The sequence below is a fragment of the Ostrinia furnacalis genome, unplaced genomic scaffold (assembly GCF_004193835.3).
Source record: "Ostrinia furnacalis isolate ACB-3 unplaced genomic scaffold, ASM419383v2 OfSCF0389, whole genome shotgun sequence".
Classification (NCBI taxonomy): domain Eukaryota; kingdom Metazoa; phylum Arthropoda; class Insecta; order Lepidoptera; family Crambidae; genus Ostrinia; species Ostrinia furnacalis.
This window is the reverse complement of record NW_021130628.1, coordinates 552,651-568,577: the sequence shown is the minus strand read 5'-3', so window position 1 is coordinate 568,577 and position 15,927 is coordinate 552,651. Positions and strand designations below refer to the sequence as shown.

At 39.0% G+C, this 15,927-nt stretch overlaps 1 protein-coding gene across 3 annotated transcripts in view; it reads right to left on the bottom strand.

The window, feature by feature from the left end:
* Positions 1-15,927, bottom strand: part of jing (AE binding protein 2 jing) — a 133,322-nt gene that overhangs the window by 33,935 nt on the left and 83,460 nt on the right. Inside the window, exon 1 of one of the 3 annotated variants that reach the window (XM_028317892.1) lies at positions 10,345-10,576. The exons of 1 other annotated variant lie outside the window; for it this stretch is intronic. In XM_028317892.1, the coding sequence (XP_028173693.1) occupies positions 10,345-10,364 (20 nt within the window). In that variant the 5' untranslated portion in view covers positions 10,365-10,576. Of the gene's footprint in view, positions 1-10,227; positions 10,317-10,344; positions 10,577-15,927 lie in introns of those variants that run through there. One more of the 3 variants, XM_028317899.1, reaches the window with a different exon arrangement.

Here is a 15,927-nt window from a genome sequence, read left to right as displayed (position 1 = left end):
AACAACGCAATCTGCGTGCCAAGTCTGCTATTTTTGGAATCATTTTATATGCGATTCATCTTAAAGTAACTCTACTACAGTTATCACAAAAACCTACTTAAATTGACAATTGGTTTGAGTAGAGTCAAAACATGTCTAGATTCGGGAAACATACAAGCAAAATTCTACTTTTCAGTTGAGCTTATTACCCTTATGACGAACATACGAGCAGCAAGATAAAAAAAAATACTTTTGTAAAAATTGTATATTTTACGTAGAGTCTTAAATGGACTTACACGTGAGTACAGTCCATGTATGTTTTAGGTAAAATCAATTTATTTTAAAGGTCTCACCGCACCGTCAAGCGAGTTTCACTTGTCGACACGGTAAGCAGCGTACTATACTATGTCATTATCGCGACACATCTGCATAATTTACGTTTCCGACGGGCGCGGGCGCACCGGGAATACGCACTAATGACCGCACCGTTAAAGTTTTTTATTAATTGCAACTACTATTGTTTTTTTGATGAAGATATGGTCTCTATTATTTCGGTCGAGTTTTACAGTCGTTTATCGAACTGGAGCACTAAATTAACCGGTAATTATGATATTTTACCTTATACGTTTTTGCTAGTCTATAAGTGTACGTAAAATTATATTTCGCAGTCACGACACGACTAACATTTTACGTTTAATTTTAAGTAAGCCATTTCAATTTACCGTATACTTCTATGGGCCAATGTTTTGCTACAAAGTTAACTTGATTGACATTTATTAAAGTAGACAGGCTCTGTTGTTTACAAAGTAAGTCCAAATTAAGTCATTATACTGTTCCCTTCATAATTACATTCCCGGTTAGGTCATGTATGATAGTTATTAACATTTACGAATTTCGAAATTCTGTTCAAAGTTGCACTAAAAATAAAACAATTCATTTGTAATTTTATACCTACTTGTTAAAAACTTTATTATCTATTTTCAGACGATACAGAGCACTTTAGTTAGAGCATAATGGCTAGTAATGAACGAATGATACAATATACGACAATCTTTTAGCCTACCAATTAACTTGAATATAGTTTATTTACTTATTAGCACTTGCAATAACGTGATAATTGGCAAATCCGTTTAAGCGGATGATAAACATCGACTGCACTGATAAGCCGATCGTGGGAACCGATTGTAAATGTCAAATCGATTAATTAACCCGACATTGACATATCTCGCCTTACCTAATTGATTTATCGATTTCTCAATCGCGTTGAATCCGTACACGAGTGTTAAAAATGCGCTAATTATCAATGATTGATTAAGAGAAAAGTAAAAATATTACGCTACACGCTTTCGAACAACTGGATGAGTTGCAATGGTTTATTGCGGATCCCGCAATAAAGTTTGAAACCTCAGTCTAGGACGGCGCAATTGAGAAATTCTTTAAAGGTGTGTTAATCAATTAAAGTAGATAGATCTTCTATTGCGCCAGACACACTTAAAAAAGTTTTTAAACATAAGATAGGTATAATTTGGGTAGTTCCTCTAGGTTAAGGAACTGATGACAGCGACTAACACCCAAATAAAACCAAGCGACTCTGATCTATGATCATGACTAGAACTATAGCTAAAGATTAATACTAGGTATAATAACTAGCAAACTTTGGTTTTATTACATTTGTTTTGTTCACTGAAATTGCTTTGTTTAACTCACAACGGAACATCGAAACGAATGATTTATATGCTACACAAGCTTTCACATGCTCGGTAAACTCTACATATAATTTTATTACTCACATTCACGACTTCACAATACAGATACTAATCTTGTACTTGCTACTTTATAAAACAAACCACAAAAAAGGGTGCGTTCTTTTTTTGACATTCAAAATCCAGCACAATTTTACAAAACACTGTCCATGCAATACTTTTTGGAGTCTCAAAAAAAGAAAAAGACAACTAAAGAAACATAACAAAAGAAAGTGCGCAATCGAAACCTTACCGGTTCACTATCATAAACTTGACCGATCGGCGACCATTCACTCGACGAACCTGTCCCGCTTCCGCTCCGTTACGGCGAATAGACCGAATGAATATACAATGGCGTTTACGCACAAACCGGTATCTGGATTCTAACTATTTAATGATACGTAATTATTATGGAATCTTCATAAATAAAGCGGTTAATGAATTGTAATGTGTTTAATTGAGCGCTCAAGTCTTGTTATTTTGTCGTTGTATCGTACGTGCGTAACGTCTTCTCAGTCTTTGACCTGCCCTTGTGTGAATGTATTTAAAACAACGATATAAACATTGTTATTTTTTTTTAAATACATGCCATTCCCGTTTATTTTACATGCAAAACACAGAAAACAACCAATACAAAAACATGCCGCGATCTTTGGCATAGTGGATAGCAGACTTCTCGCTCAACCACTATGCTAAATCGGTTGTCAAACCACCAAATTCTGGATAAGTTTCGCGCCCGAGTTTTTCTTGGAGTTTATAATAATTGTCGTTTTCAAGTTTCAATATACCGTCAAATAATGCAGCGGTACTGGTGTACTGCGCAACGCATCGGAAGCGTCGCGATAACCTCCGACCCATTTCACAGTCTCGCGGGCAGCCGGCTGCGTCGCCATCATCGCGCCGATTATTATGCGTGCCACCACGCGCTTGATCGCGCAGGGTTCACGATGATGGCTTTTATTTAAATACTAGCTTTCCGCCCGCGGCTTCGCCCGCGTGGAATTTTGACAATCACAGAAAAACTTTATCGCGCGCGTCCCTGTTTCAAAAACCGGGATAAAAATTATCCTATGTCCTTTCCCGGGACTCAAACTATCTCTATGCCAAATTTCATCAAGATCGATTCAGTGGTTTAGGCGTGAAAGCGAGACAGACAGAGTTACTTTCGCATTTTTAATATTAGTATAGATATCTGGATATCAACAACACATTTTCAGCTTCCATCAGATACTAGAATATTTACCGCCGAATATAACAATTAATTATAACATAGATAAGTATTCAGCCCCACCAATGGCTTCTAAGAACAGAATCAAATCTGTGATTTGTCGTAATATTGAAATTGAATTTCAATCTTTTGAGTGCAGTTTCACAATGCGGGCGTAAATCTGAACGGCATGTTTTCATCATTGTAAATACAGATAAGAGTCTGATTCCACATATCTAAACCTTAATAGCTTCACATGAAACCTATCTCACTGATCTTAACTCTTAAAACTACTTTTTTTTTATGCTAGACAAGGCAGGTATTTGACTGCAATCGCACCTGGTGTTAATCGCACTTGATGTCAGTTGTTCAATTCGAACGTATTTTATTCGCAGTGCTTGGCAGCCCTAATCGCACATATTTTTAGCGAACGTCGCGAGGTGAACGCACCGCTTTATTTTGTAACGATCGCGTTATGGTCCTGAAAGACAACCGGAGATGTTTTTAACGATATCTCCGCGGCGAGAGATAAGCACTTGCGGTGCTTTAGGAGTCTTTTATTTTCGTTCGACCGGCACATGTGCGTGCGGTTCAAAAGTACGGCCGGCAGCACATCAACCTACCACTGAATGGCAAATTGACTTTGAACCTTATTGTAGAGCTACACAATTCAAAGTCCAAGTAAGGTGCAAGCTGACGACTGTACAACGAAAGCAGCGGATTTCAGGACCATTCATATCATCCTGGATGATTCAGACTGTTAAATTCTGCGTAAAGCAAACCTACTTATTCCCTTTACTTCGCGGCGAACACGCAGAATACTTGTTTTGATCCGGCTCCGCTGTTTTATTTTTATTATTGTATAATTCTCATGCAAATGTAACACGTAGATGTGTTTACCTTTACGAGTGCATTCATCTCAAGCGCAGCGTAAAATTGCGGGTTACCGATTAATGTATTGTATTGTTCTGTTAATACAAATCTCACGTTTTACATAGAACTTTAGTATTAACAATCAATTTAGAAAGGCAAGCAAATGGAACGCCTATTACTGGGCGCAAAACAATGACATTTTCCAGGCCGGTGGAAATCTTAACTGCTAAGCAGTTAATGCGTTGTTTATGCGAACAACTAATAACAAATAATCCATAGAATTGTGTGAAATCAAATTTATAAACATTACTAATATAAAGTAGGTACTATTGTAACACGGCGAATAGTCAGACAAATGCAGAATAAGAATCTACTTACACGATGCTATAAACATTTAAACAAAATGACATACGTAATTATGATGTAGTTATTCATATCTCTATGAATTAAGAAGGGAGAATTTATTCTTATCTGGGGGCACGGCAGTGCCCCCGCCAAGTCGAGCGCGAAGCAAACACTGCCGTACCATCTTTACTGGAACCATTTCGCCGCATTTTCAGGCCTCTATTTGAGAACCTCTGGATAAGACCAGAACGCAGAAATTTTTGTCATCTAGTAAGCTATAATCACATACTTAAAATCCAAAATTTCAAGTCTGTAGGTCATTTAGTTCCGAAGTTAAGCGAAAGCAAAGTTTCGCATTTACGACACTCACTCACTCACTCACTGATGATCATCAAAATAGAACTAGTACTTCCCATTAACTCAGAGAGTTGAAATTTGGTACAGAGTTAGGGTTTAATGACTACATAAAGGGAAAACTATAAAAACTAGGAAAATCGAAGATCTGGAGTAACACCACATTCACAATCAATACTACTAGCGCCACACCGGCAACCGTGGTGTTCGCCTGTACCGCTCATCGCTAGATGGCGTGGCACTTGTTATTAAAACAATTTCTGATTCGTTGTCCATTTTAAAGGTCGTTGAGTTTATTTGTGTTTAATATCGTAGAAAAAAATTATGCCACTTTCTACAAAAAGAAGTGAAATCCCACCAAAAACATTCTGTAAAAAATTAGCCAAGTCTCGATGGAGCTGCCTGTTTATCTCTAAAAAGTAATGAAATCTAGACAAAGTCGTGCCAAGTCTATGGTTCCTTACTGCGATTTCTTTATTATTATATTTAATGTTGTGTGACTTGGCCGTTGAACAATCTTTATTAAGATAATCATACATTTAAGTATTATTGAAATACGCAGCTTTATTAAGCCTACAATTGACTGGTTATTGCATCAACGTTTTCCAAGTGCAATTTATTTTCCATCGTCAATGGGTAGCGGATTTGGCGACAGATTGGTGCAATGGTGTCATGGAGCATCTGGTTTGGTACCCTTCAACGGCCAAGTCACACAACATTAAATATAATAATAAAGAAATCGCAGTAAGGAACCATAGACTTGGCACGACTTTGTCTAGATTTCATTACTTTTTAGAGATAAACAGGCAGCTCCATCGAGACTTGGCTAATTTTTTACAGAATGTTTTTGGTGGGATTTATTATTCATTGAATATTATGTAGATACGTTAATGTAAGAAATAAGTAATCTCTGAGTAAAACCACTGAATAATGGTAAATGATACTATTACATTGAATCTAATTTTTAACGGACAGCTAAAGATAATGGTAAAGTTAACCCATTAGAGTTTATAATGATGATAACACATGTAACAAGTTAAGCTGATATTGGTTTATAGTACGGTCTGCGGTATCATGGTGTCACAGTTACTGCTCGTAACGACAAAACAAATCGGTTAATGTCGGTTATTGATAAGGACGGCTCGCACTTTATCATCTAGTCCACGGGTGTGTTCTATGGAAGGCCCTCGATTCTATAATCAATATTTGAAATTCATGTATGACGGAATATTACGAGAAGATATGTACATGAAATCATTTACCTACTTTAAAAACGCCAAAATCTTTGTCATGTCGAACCCAATACAAAACACAATAATACTTTAAAATAATTTCGAACACAGCAATAATTTAACAATGATCATGTTACCAATTGAGGATAACCCGTATAGCTTCGAGGGAAACTCACAAATTGCTCCCAAAATAATATTCTGAATATTAGTGTAACAGTTCCCGGAAAAACGGAACGAATTATCCGGTAAAACCTTCGATAGCTGTTGAGGGAATACCCGCCTGTTACCTCGCGATAACAACTTAGGAACACGTTATGGAAACGTCGAACACATTAAAACAGAAGCAAATAATAAAATGGAAAACAATCCAACTAGTTTCCCAAGGAAAACGTTGCATTTAAAGCGTGGAAATGACAACTTGCCCGACAGAGGCAAAAATGTAGATGCAGTGTAGGAAGTAGGTACAAGAACTACTCGCGGAATAAGCCGAGCCTACAATAAGTATAGAAGAGAAAAAACTGGTTTACTTAACGTTAAGGCGCATTCTTTTAGTTATTACATGTGGCAGGCGCAAGTGCGCAACAGAACCAAATAAGGGTGATGCGTTGTAAATTAACAACAAACAACATCTTTAGTACAATTCAGCTCACTAAGATTAATAATGACATTATATTAAAGATACCATAAATACGTGCATCAAGTACTACAGAAGCTTATAACACAAAACTTCACTTGAACAAAGAAAGCAAGAAAACAGCAAAGCAAAGCAAAATCTCAATACATTAAAGAAGTCGCAAGTATGCAAATACAAAGTTGCCGTCGAACTATCCGAAGAAAAATAACTTGAACTTGAATTCTCAGTTTATTTCCAGGTAAAGGCCACCGACCAACCTATAATGCGACGGAACCGGATCGCGATGCGAATTTATCTGAGATGCATTCAGCATACGAGTTCTACGAGAAAAAAGTTGTTGAATGACAGTCGCGGAATGAAAAGGTTCGTCACCTTAGTGTCGGTTTTCGCTTGCACTAGGTACTGTAAGAGTCAAACCTGCCAACATAACAGTACAAGAAACAGTGCTGCTAACATTTAAATAAATATGACGTTTGCTAACGAATAAGGTTTTGCTTGTTTATTTTTCTATCCTATCAGTGCAATGCAATGATGACATTGACCAATTGACAATAGTTTTTTTTATTTAATCGAAATAATAATGGCAGGTTGAACCAACAAGAAGGTTTTAGTTTATCAATCATAATATTCATCTTGACAAGATAAATCGTCAAACAACTTTGATCTGAATAATTTTGAACTTTACTGACGAACAGTTAAAGATTATTTTCTCTAACTCGAGATTATTCTGTAACTTAGTTTCAAAAGGTAATATGTGCTCGCGATTCGTTGAAGGAATTAATTTGAAAACTGACGAACCTTTTCATTCCGTGACTGTACCTTATGATTGAAGATAGCTTTTACAAAATGTAAATGTTCCAGTGTGCCTACCATGAGTTTACGTTAGGTGAGCTCGCTAGCGAATACGTCAAAAAATTCTATGAAGATTTTATTTCTTGAAAGTAGCCACTAGGGGCGCTGCACAATATGTCATACATTTAAATGTCATTTTTTTACGCAGTCGCTAGCGAGCACACCTAACGTAAACTCATGGTAGGCACACAGAACAGACGATTTCAATTCATTTGTTATTGTGACGTAAATTCTCAGCTAAGAGGTAAATACTGAATCAGCTGATAAAGTGAGAGAATTAGTAATAGCGTTATAGGAAAACAAAGCAATGACAATAGAAATAAACATAACGTTGCGTTCTCAATGCCGCATTCGTAACCTATAAATTCCCAACTAAAGAGATCATCAATCGCAATACTAACGTAATAACCCCGACGAAGAGAACTAAACGAGAATTCTGCTTGGAACGTCAAATTTCTAGCGTTTGCCAGAAGAAATTCGCCGTTTGCAACGTCAGGTTATTGCATCTAGGCAAATAGTTCAGAGGGCCGCTCTGCAGATATGAAAATGTGGGGATCAGTGCACGTTACGTGCATTCGGCTCGGAAATTGAGCGTGCTTGACGTCGAGATTGCTTTTAAATCGCATTACGCCACTCGAAGCGCAACTGCAGGACGACAGGCGGCTCCGTTAATTAACACACTGATTTTGAACGCCCACCAAAATTAGGATGTGGAAATTTCAGAAATTATACACCTGAGGATATTATTGGGTAATTTTCAATATTGTTTGCGTTACTTTAGCAAAAAGAAAAGGCATAGTATAAAAATAGTTTCACATCTAATGCAGCTATGATTTTGAAAAGATCACCACTACCGAAATTCTTTCCTAAGAACATCACATGAACAACAACTATAATTTATTGTTTCAAAGGAAAGATGTCAATAATTTAACAGAGATTACCTGTCTAAAAAAATACAGAGGAGATAGAAAATTATTTCTACAGATTAACCCAAAACGATTGTGACGACAACAAAGAGTCATAAAAAGCCGTTACGTAAATGACAATTATGTATTGTTATCGAAGGTCCACAAGTTTACAGCCAACACAAACTGTGCCGCAAAAGCGTTTGTAGGACTTTGTTAATTGCTTTCAATAAAATCAGATAGCAACCTATTAAAAGAAATAGAAAACCAACCATGGGTTCTGAGAAAAATAAACACTGAAATGTTTGCTGAATACTGATTATTATAGGCACTGACAAAAGTATGGCTGTTTAGCATATTACTGTAGAAAGCAACACTGACAACCAAGAAACAAAATTATTTCATATTGTTGAACGTAATGAAAAACTTAAAGCATTTGTCCCTGCGATAAACACGGCTAACGACAATGAGATCACACGCATACTTTTTATGCTGATCTGTGATCACCACTTTGCAGTTAAACATGTGACTGCAATAACAATTATCGACATAATCTCATTGAACATGTGTTGTAACTCGCGTACACGACTGTATGGGAAGCATAAATGATAGCGAAGTAAAAAAACAAATTCACAATTTAAATATCGCGCCAGGTCACCTCGGCACATCTGCTCACAGACATTTTTTATTCTTGACACGTGGTGTTAATGATGAAAAAAATTAAAGGCAGGCAGGCACACAATAAAACGACGGTGTCGTCCGTCCATAATAAATCTTCGATATATCAATGATATTTATCATCGTTAAAGGTAATTCTGAATTTTATTCAGGCAGTCTTATGGCACAGCACGATTGCTATCAAAATGTAGAGAATGCAAAAAATTCGTAAAATTTTGGCTAACTAGTGTCTTCTGATATCGACGGCGTTATTTGTATTAAAATGATACAGATAGTAAATTAAGGATTAGAGAGTAATGAAACAAAGATCACCAAAATGTAAATAAAAGTTAACCATTTCCGTGGATGAGTCACCACCACATCTAATGGCCACAGACCTCGGCGGACCTGTCCACATTACATCTCCAAGAATTCCAACGACTTCCTTACAGAGTGAAATTGGCGGTTTTTCTACTGCGGATTGTGAGTAATTCAATGGGTTTTACTTACTTTGTCCTCGGCTTAGAGATAAAACAAAGAATAGATAAATTATTCAACGCATAAAACCGGAAGGCTAGGCACAAGGTGCTAGGCACACCTGCCAACTATTCCTAGACCTTTGCTTTTTTATGGCAAATGAATTCAACTAACAAGCTAAGAATTTAATTCCATCTATCGTCAACGTGAAACAAGTTGCTCTTATTAACGATTAAACTATGTTAAGCAGGTGAATTAATAAGTGCAAAAACACCGACGCCATGGAAGACAATTCTAGCAATATCGTGAAGTTTAACATAATTAATTGAATGGTGGGTTTCCCTGTTATAATGAACTATTAATTCTCAGATATGGAATAATTTTTTATTAAATTCTGACGCACGCAAGGATATTATTGGTAATACCAGTAATTCACATGAACTTCTGGCTCACTATGACGTTCGTGATAAACCGCTACGTTTCAAAGTGCATGATTATACGAGTGATTGCACTATTAATATAAATAGGAGTATTATCTGAACACCACGCTTGAATAAACAAATTGTATAAATGATTCATATTCATATTCATAACAATATCACACTCGCAGCAAAATTAAAATATCATTTACTGTTGCTGTTAATTAGGAAATACTTTTAGAACAGTGGCAATAATAGTTACAATTCTAAAATTTATTTTTTAAATTTAGAAAATAATATCTCTTAATCTTGACATAAATGTATTTATTATTATTAATTTCAATTTCCAAGATATCTTTCGAATACTGTGCGTGTACGTAATAAAAACTAGACCCTTTTTATTTAACAGCAACAATGAAGCTCCCCAGCGCAAGGGCGACATCCATTGTCGAAATTTGATAAAAAACCAAAACTTTTTTGTAACGCCCGTCGGGACGGTGTTTTTTTGCTCCATTCACAAAAAAGCGCGAAAAAATTTGGGCTTCTCTTACCAGCTCAACAAAATCATGGACCGTTAACTGAATACGATCACTGGAAATCCATTGAACGTTGTTCACGGTTCCCACACGCATGCATGGTGTTTTTAGGGCCGAGGTCGGGATAATCACCTCGGTCGGTGGCGTAACATAACTTCTCATCGCCCGGCGGCGCCTGGTCAGCTCCTGGCTGGTTCACTGCACATCCTTGGGTCACACACAGAACATCATGATCACACGCGGGTAGGCACTCGGCACGATCGAGTCGTTCACTGCACACACTATGTCACTGTCACGTATTGTCGCGGGACGAGCGGCGGCGTGCGCGGTGCGCTATCAACGCCGATGCATTGGCGGCAGTGTAGTGTGCGCCGCGCTCCCGGGCGCGCAACAGCTGACGGGAGGAGCACTCCCCCCTTCCCGAGCCGCGCGCGCAGCCGGTGCGTGCACCCGCCCCCCGCGCCGCGCCGCCACCCCGCGCGTCTCACCCCACCTCTAATCCATTATTTACGGACGGCCGACCGGTTTCAGGCGCGTTCGTTCTGCCCGCCGCTTCACGACGATCGTTCAAATTTAATGCCCTTCCTATGTCCGGCCTCTAATGCGATAAGATTACGGTCGTCGAGTTTTGGGCCCCGCACGAATCCGGAGCATCGGCTGTGCTCGGACGATCCGCGGCACAGACGTCAGGGTCATCATCGATGCACGGAATGTCGGAGATGCTACAGCGGGGACCAATTCACGAAAACGATGTCGAGGATGAGTCAATGACGTGACTGATATGACAAAGAGGGTAGGTGAACGAACTGCAGGCAGGCATCGACTGGCACTAAAAGCGCTAAAGCGCCTATAACCCAAAGTAATATTCTGTTGTAAGCCACAAATACTCTTTTCAAGCAGTAAATATACGTGGCCGGCCATAAAACCGTAGTAAAAATAGTATTGGATAACGAATGGTTTAGGCTGAAGTATTCACGTACAGTGCATGTGAATCGTATGAGCCGGCTGATGTACAGATACTGTCGAAATATTCCTGGGAACATAAAAACTTTCACAGCAGATCCCTCACGCATGCTCAGTTTATCTTAGCATTTATCTTATTTCCGTGAAAATAACTTAAACTTAATCCTTATCTCCATTCTGAGAATATCTCTTCTACTTGTTTCAAGTCCGGGAAATCTTTGAACAAGTTAAACAAAAGTTATTAGGAATCCTATAACAGTAACTGTATTTAATAATCATCTGCTTAAAATAATCAACTTCAAGAAGTTAAATCTGAATATCGATCAGCTGTAGAAATATGAAAAACATCAACGAGCTCTTGAATTATGAGTCTTGAAATTAAAACTTGGATTAAATCATTATTTCGCAAGACGCAAGTCGGCTCTATTTTTTAATGATTGACACATGGTTCATCCTCAATTAATCTGAATTATAACAGTAAAGTTTATTATTACAGCCCGGGTAATAAATTCTATGCGGGAGAATAGTTGAGTTATGAGTACTGGTAATTGGGGCACAAAATAATATCTTCAAGACCACCACGATGAATCGTGGTGCCATTAGTGGCATGAAAGCATCGTCGATGAGTTGGGTACTTTCTGGAATGTGTTAGATATGAGACATTAGATACTCCAAAAAGTACAACGCGATTCAGTACTCGGATGGGGGTCTGATCCGATGCTGCAGAGGGTGGTGGACGGTGGTCCGTGTCTCATTACTAGTTCCAGGTAAGATTAGCGCCAGGCGAGTGGGTCCCGAGATACCTACTTGGGGAGGCTTTCGGACAGCCATAGAAATCACGTAGTTCGCGGAACTTTGTTACCTGTGGTGCGGCGGCAACGCAGCGCCAAGGTGAACGTTCGGGCCAAGGACGGCCCGAGTGGCGGGAGGGGGACGGCCGCGGCCCCCGCGACCCCATTCTCCCCCCGGACCTCAGTAAAAACGCTCCGAACCTTCAAAGACGGGCGGTGCAACCCAGCAAAAAAAGGGCCCGACCGACGGAACAAATACAAAACGCTCGACACAAAAAAGAATACAAATACTGGGGTCTCGGGTAACAGAACTAGTTAGGCCGTACTCTGACGGTTGTCGAAATGTACGGTTCGCGTGTCACCTGCGCCTACGCAGACAGGTCACGCACCGAGACCGCGCGTGTTCCTATGATGTAATAGACGAGCGATAAAAAACGACTAACGGAAGAGGCGCGGAACTGGCCGCATCGGCGACGGTCCACTAATCACCTGCCATTTTGTATTTTCGCAGATATAAAGACGGAATGATAGAATCTGCTGGATCATTAATATTCTAAAGAACGTCTCCATTTCAATTATTCATGTCCTTCTTTCTTATTCGTGAAACGCCATCGTTTTTCTAGTTGTATTAAAAAAACTAGTGGCGACAGGCGATAAAATGCCGGGACTGCTTCCTACCAACCAGTTCAGCGGCATATTGTAGTAATTTTCTCAAGAGAAAAAGTTGTGGTTAGCGCAACATGGGCTGCGAAGTATTCTATAAGATCGAAATCTCATCGGACAGAAGAAAATAAGACAACAAATATTGTATGGTCTCGTGTACAGCTCAATAACGATATTGTAGAAGTTGGTATTGGTGCATTGGGAACATGACAATGAAGTCCTGATTGCAGTAATGCGGAGTGTATTGCCCGTGTTACATCACCGTTCATAAATAGACTCTCCTGGAGACGTAGTACTTGCGTACAGTGCGTGCAAGGAGGCGTAACACTCCACACTCTTCTGACCAATGCCAATAAACAAGAGGGAAAAGGACGAAGCAGTGTTACAGTTAAGCAGGAACTCTATTTATATGCAAATATAGCTTCGGAGTCGACACCTGTTTGCGTATTCTCGTCGCTCGCCGTGCTTTGTGGCAACACTGTCTCCGCAGTATCCTTTAGTTAGATTATGAAATGCAAAAAGCTAGTTTGTACAAACTAGAATTTATTTTCACGAGCCTATGGTTCTTAAGCGTTTGCACGAGGAATCTAAAATGAGGTCATAATCCTACAGATCAAATTCACTTTATTATGAATACTTCTGTCGGCTACTATGCCGCTTTGAATAATTTTACATTCCCAATTTTTTGCAGACAGACATAAAACTATGAATTGCGTAATCGTACGTATGGGTGCGTTGAACCTTTCAGAATAAGTTCTAGGAATGATGCATTGAAAATTAGTGCATATTCAGCAACTAATAAGCTCGGGCATGTTCGTATTAAATTCAATGTTTGCAAACGCATCGTTATCTATTTCCCCTGCGGTTTCGTGCAGTCACGTCTCTCCATTATCATATTTCGCCCTCCCACGCCGCACCCTGGAGTTGGCGAAGACTGCGGTCCGGTGGACGTACTGGTTCATTTATCATACTTGGTCCTGGCCTGAGTGCGTTCCTGTGTACTCCTGCCCGCGCAGAAACGTTGTTTATTTTGTTTACATGAGTTTTGCTAGTACGTCTGTGCTTTTGAAGTGCCTTCTGAAATCAATAGCATTAGCATTTACTTGTTTATGTATGGATTCTCGTAGGTCTTTGTTGTAGGATTTTTGTTTTGTAAAGTCAGTAGTCTCGCACGTCGAGATATAATGTACGAGTATATGCTAGTAATTTTACTTCAATTTGAGTTTTTTTTTCCGTTAGAGGTATTTACTATCCGGCTTGTGTTTCGTAGCAGAACAATTTGTAGATTCACGCGTACAATCGGATTGCCTATTGGTATGCAGATGAGGCGGCATCAGACGTTGTGCCGCTATCTATCTACGTCGCAGTAAGCGTGTGAAACATTTATGTCCACTTTATGGTTATTGTCTAAACATGCAAAGATTATCGTATCGTTTGAAATAGATGTTTTAACTGTTTTATTTTTGGACAGATGTGATCATGATCGGTCTAGAGACTAATAGATTAGGTTTGTATTCTTCACAGCAGTCGTTGTGAAAGAAGCGAGTTGTATTGGTATGCAGAAGCGATACAGCGCTATCCGTCGCTTATCGTGTGAACAATCATATCGCGCGGGAGCGACGCCCGCGCCGTCCTTCCTCGCCCTTTCGGATGCTAGCGCACTGCCACTACACGCGGTGATGCGTCGAACGCCGAACTCTAATAACTATACTCGTACGTAACACGACACATCGCCATTGAATTTTTATTACAAAATGATTGAACATAAATGATCTCGTTACGATTACTCCAATAAAACACGCTCTTGTTAATAAGTGTATCGCCAACTGAATTTATGTAACGAATTAGTAGTTATACTTTTATTCAGTAACATTATTGTTGAGTGCTGAAAACGTTTTATGCTGAAAGTCACTGGAGTCACATTCGCATGGGTTTTCTTTTCAGTTTTGCATAACACAATATCTGCAAAGTCAATAATCTCTTGACTTTCGTCGAACTTTGCGTTGTGTGTCGGGATCGTGACGGCGATGACCGCCGGCTTATGACTTATGATGACGCATAATTACTTTTTAGTGCGGCAATTATTCGCGAACAACGCGCTGAGCACGCCTCTCGACTCAAATACATTTTTGTATCTTTAATATGTGCAAATGTGAATTCTATTGAATACACATCAGACTGCGGAGTTTATTTATCATTTCTTAACTGAAGAAGTAGTAGACATTTTAACCGGTGTAATACAATTTGTCTTAATAGGAGTTGATTCAAATTTCCTCTCCACGCCTTGCCAGTCTGCATCTCTGTAACGCATAACTGTTTCCCTAAAAAACGAACCCAATATCCTTGGGGACTGGGTCCGCGGGAATCCGATGAGACTTTTAATCAAGGCACTCCAAGTCAGCCTTAATAGGTGCAGATTAAATATCCTCGTTTCTGGCAGACGGTTGCTTTTAATTCTCTACTACAGCCGCGTACTTTTTAGCTCATTCATTTGTTGCTTGTCGTGTACTTTTTCATTCATTATTATCTAGTTCTTTGTATCTTGAAAGTACTATTTTTTGTTCTTGTTTACTAGAGAACTGATTTTTAAATTCACTTGCATTTTTGTTTTAAGAAATTTTTGAAGCAGTGCTTTTATTTTGGAGCTAACAATTTCGATGCAAGGAAGTTCTGTAATTTCATATTAACTTTTTTTTCTTTGATTTTCTGGTGGTTGGCCAGGTTCATTGGTTTGTTAGGTATTATTACCAAGAAACTGCTCGTAACGAAATAACACAGGCTGCACTTTGATGTCAGCTGAGCCGCAGTCAGCGACCGGAGGGTGGAAAATCACCCGCGGCGATGCTGCGCAGGGCTGACAGTTGCCAAGGATACGGGCCTTTAATGACATTTTGATTTTGTGTAGGGTCATTGTATCGAGATTGTTTTGTTGATGACTTTTAATTTGCTGAGTGAAGTAGGTTTTGCAACTGATGTAAAAAAATAAGTTCCTAAGAGAGACTCCTTCGAGAACAATGCGTTTTACTTTATTCGTAAGAACGCTATAAAATATTTACAACACAAAAAGTAATAAATAGAAACAAAAAATGTTTCCGAAAAGCTCGTTTGATAACCCTACCGACCCCTATCTAAGAATTTCATATTCAGCTACTTCGGAGAAAACGGCGCAGCGAACGCCGCGACTGACGGCGTCCAAATTAGAGCTACACTCGCTGACCTAAAACTTCACCGACAGCTGAAAACTCAGCTTTACAGGTGAAATAACAGTGATTTTAAAGTCGAGTTTCGTTTAATTTTT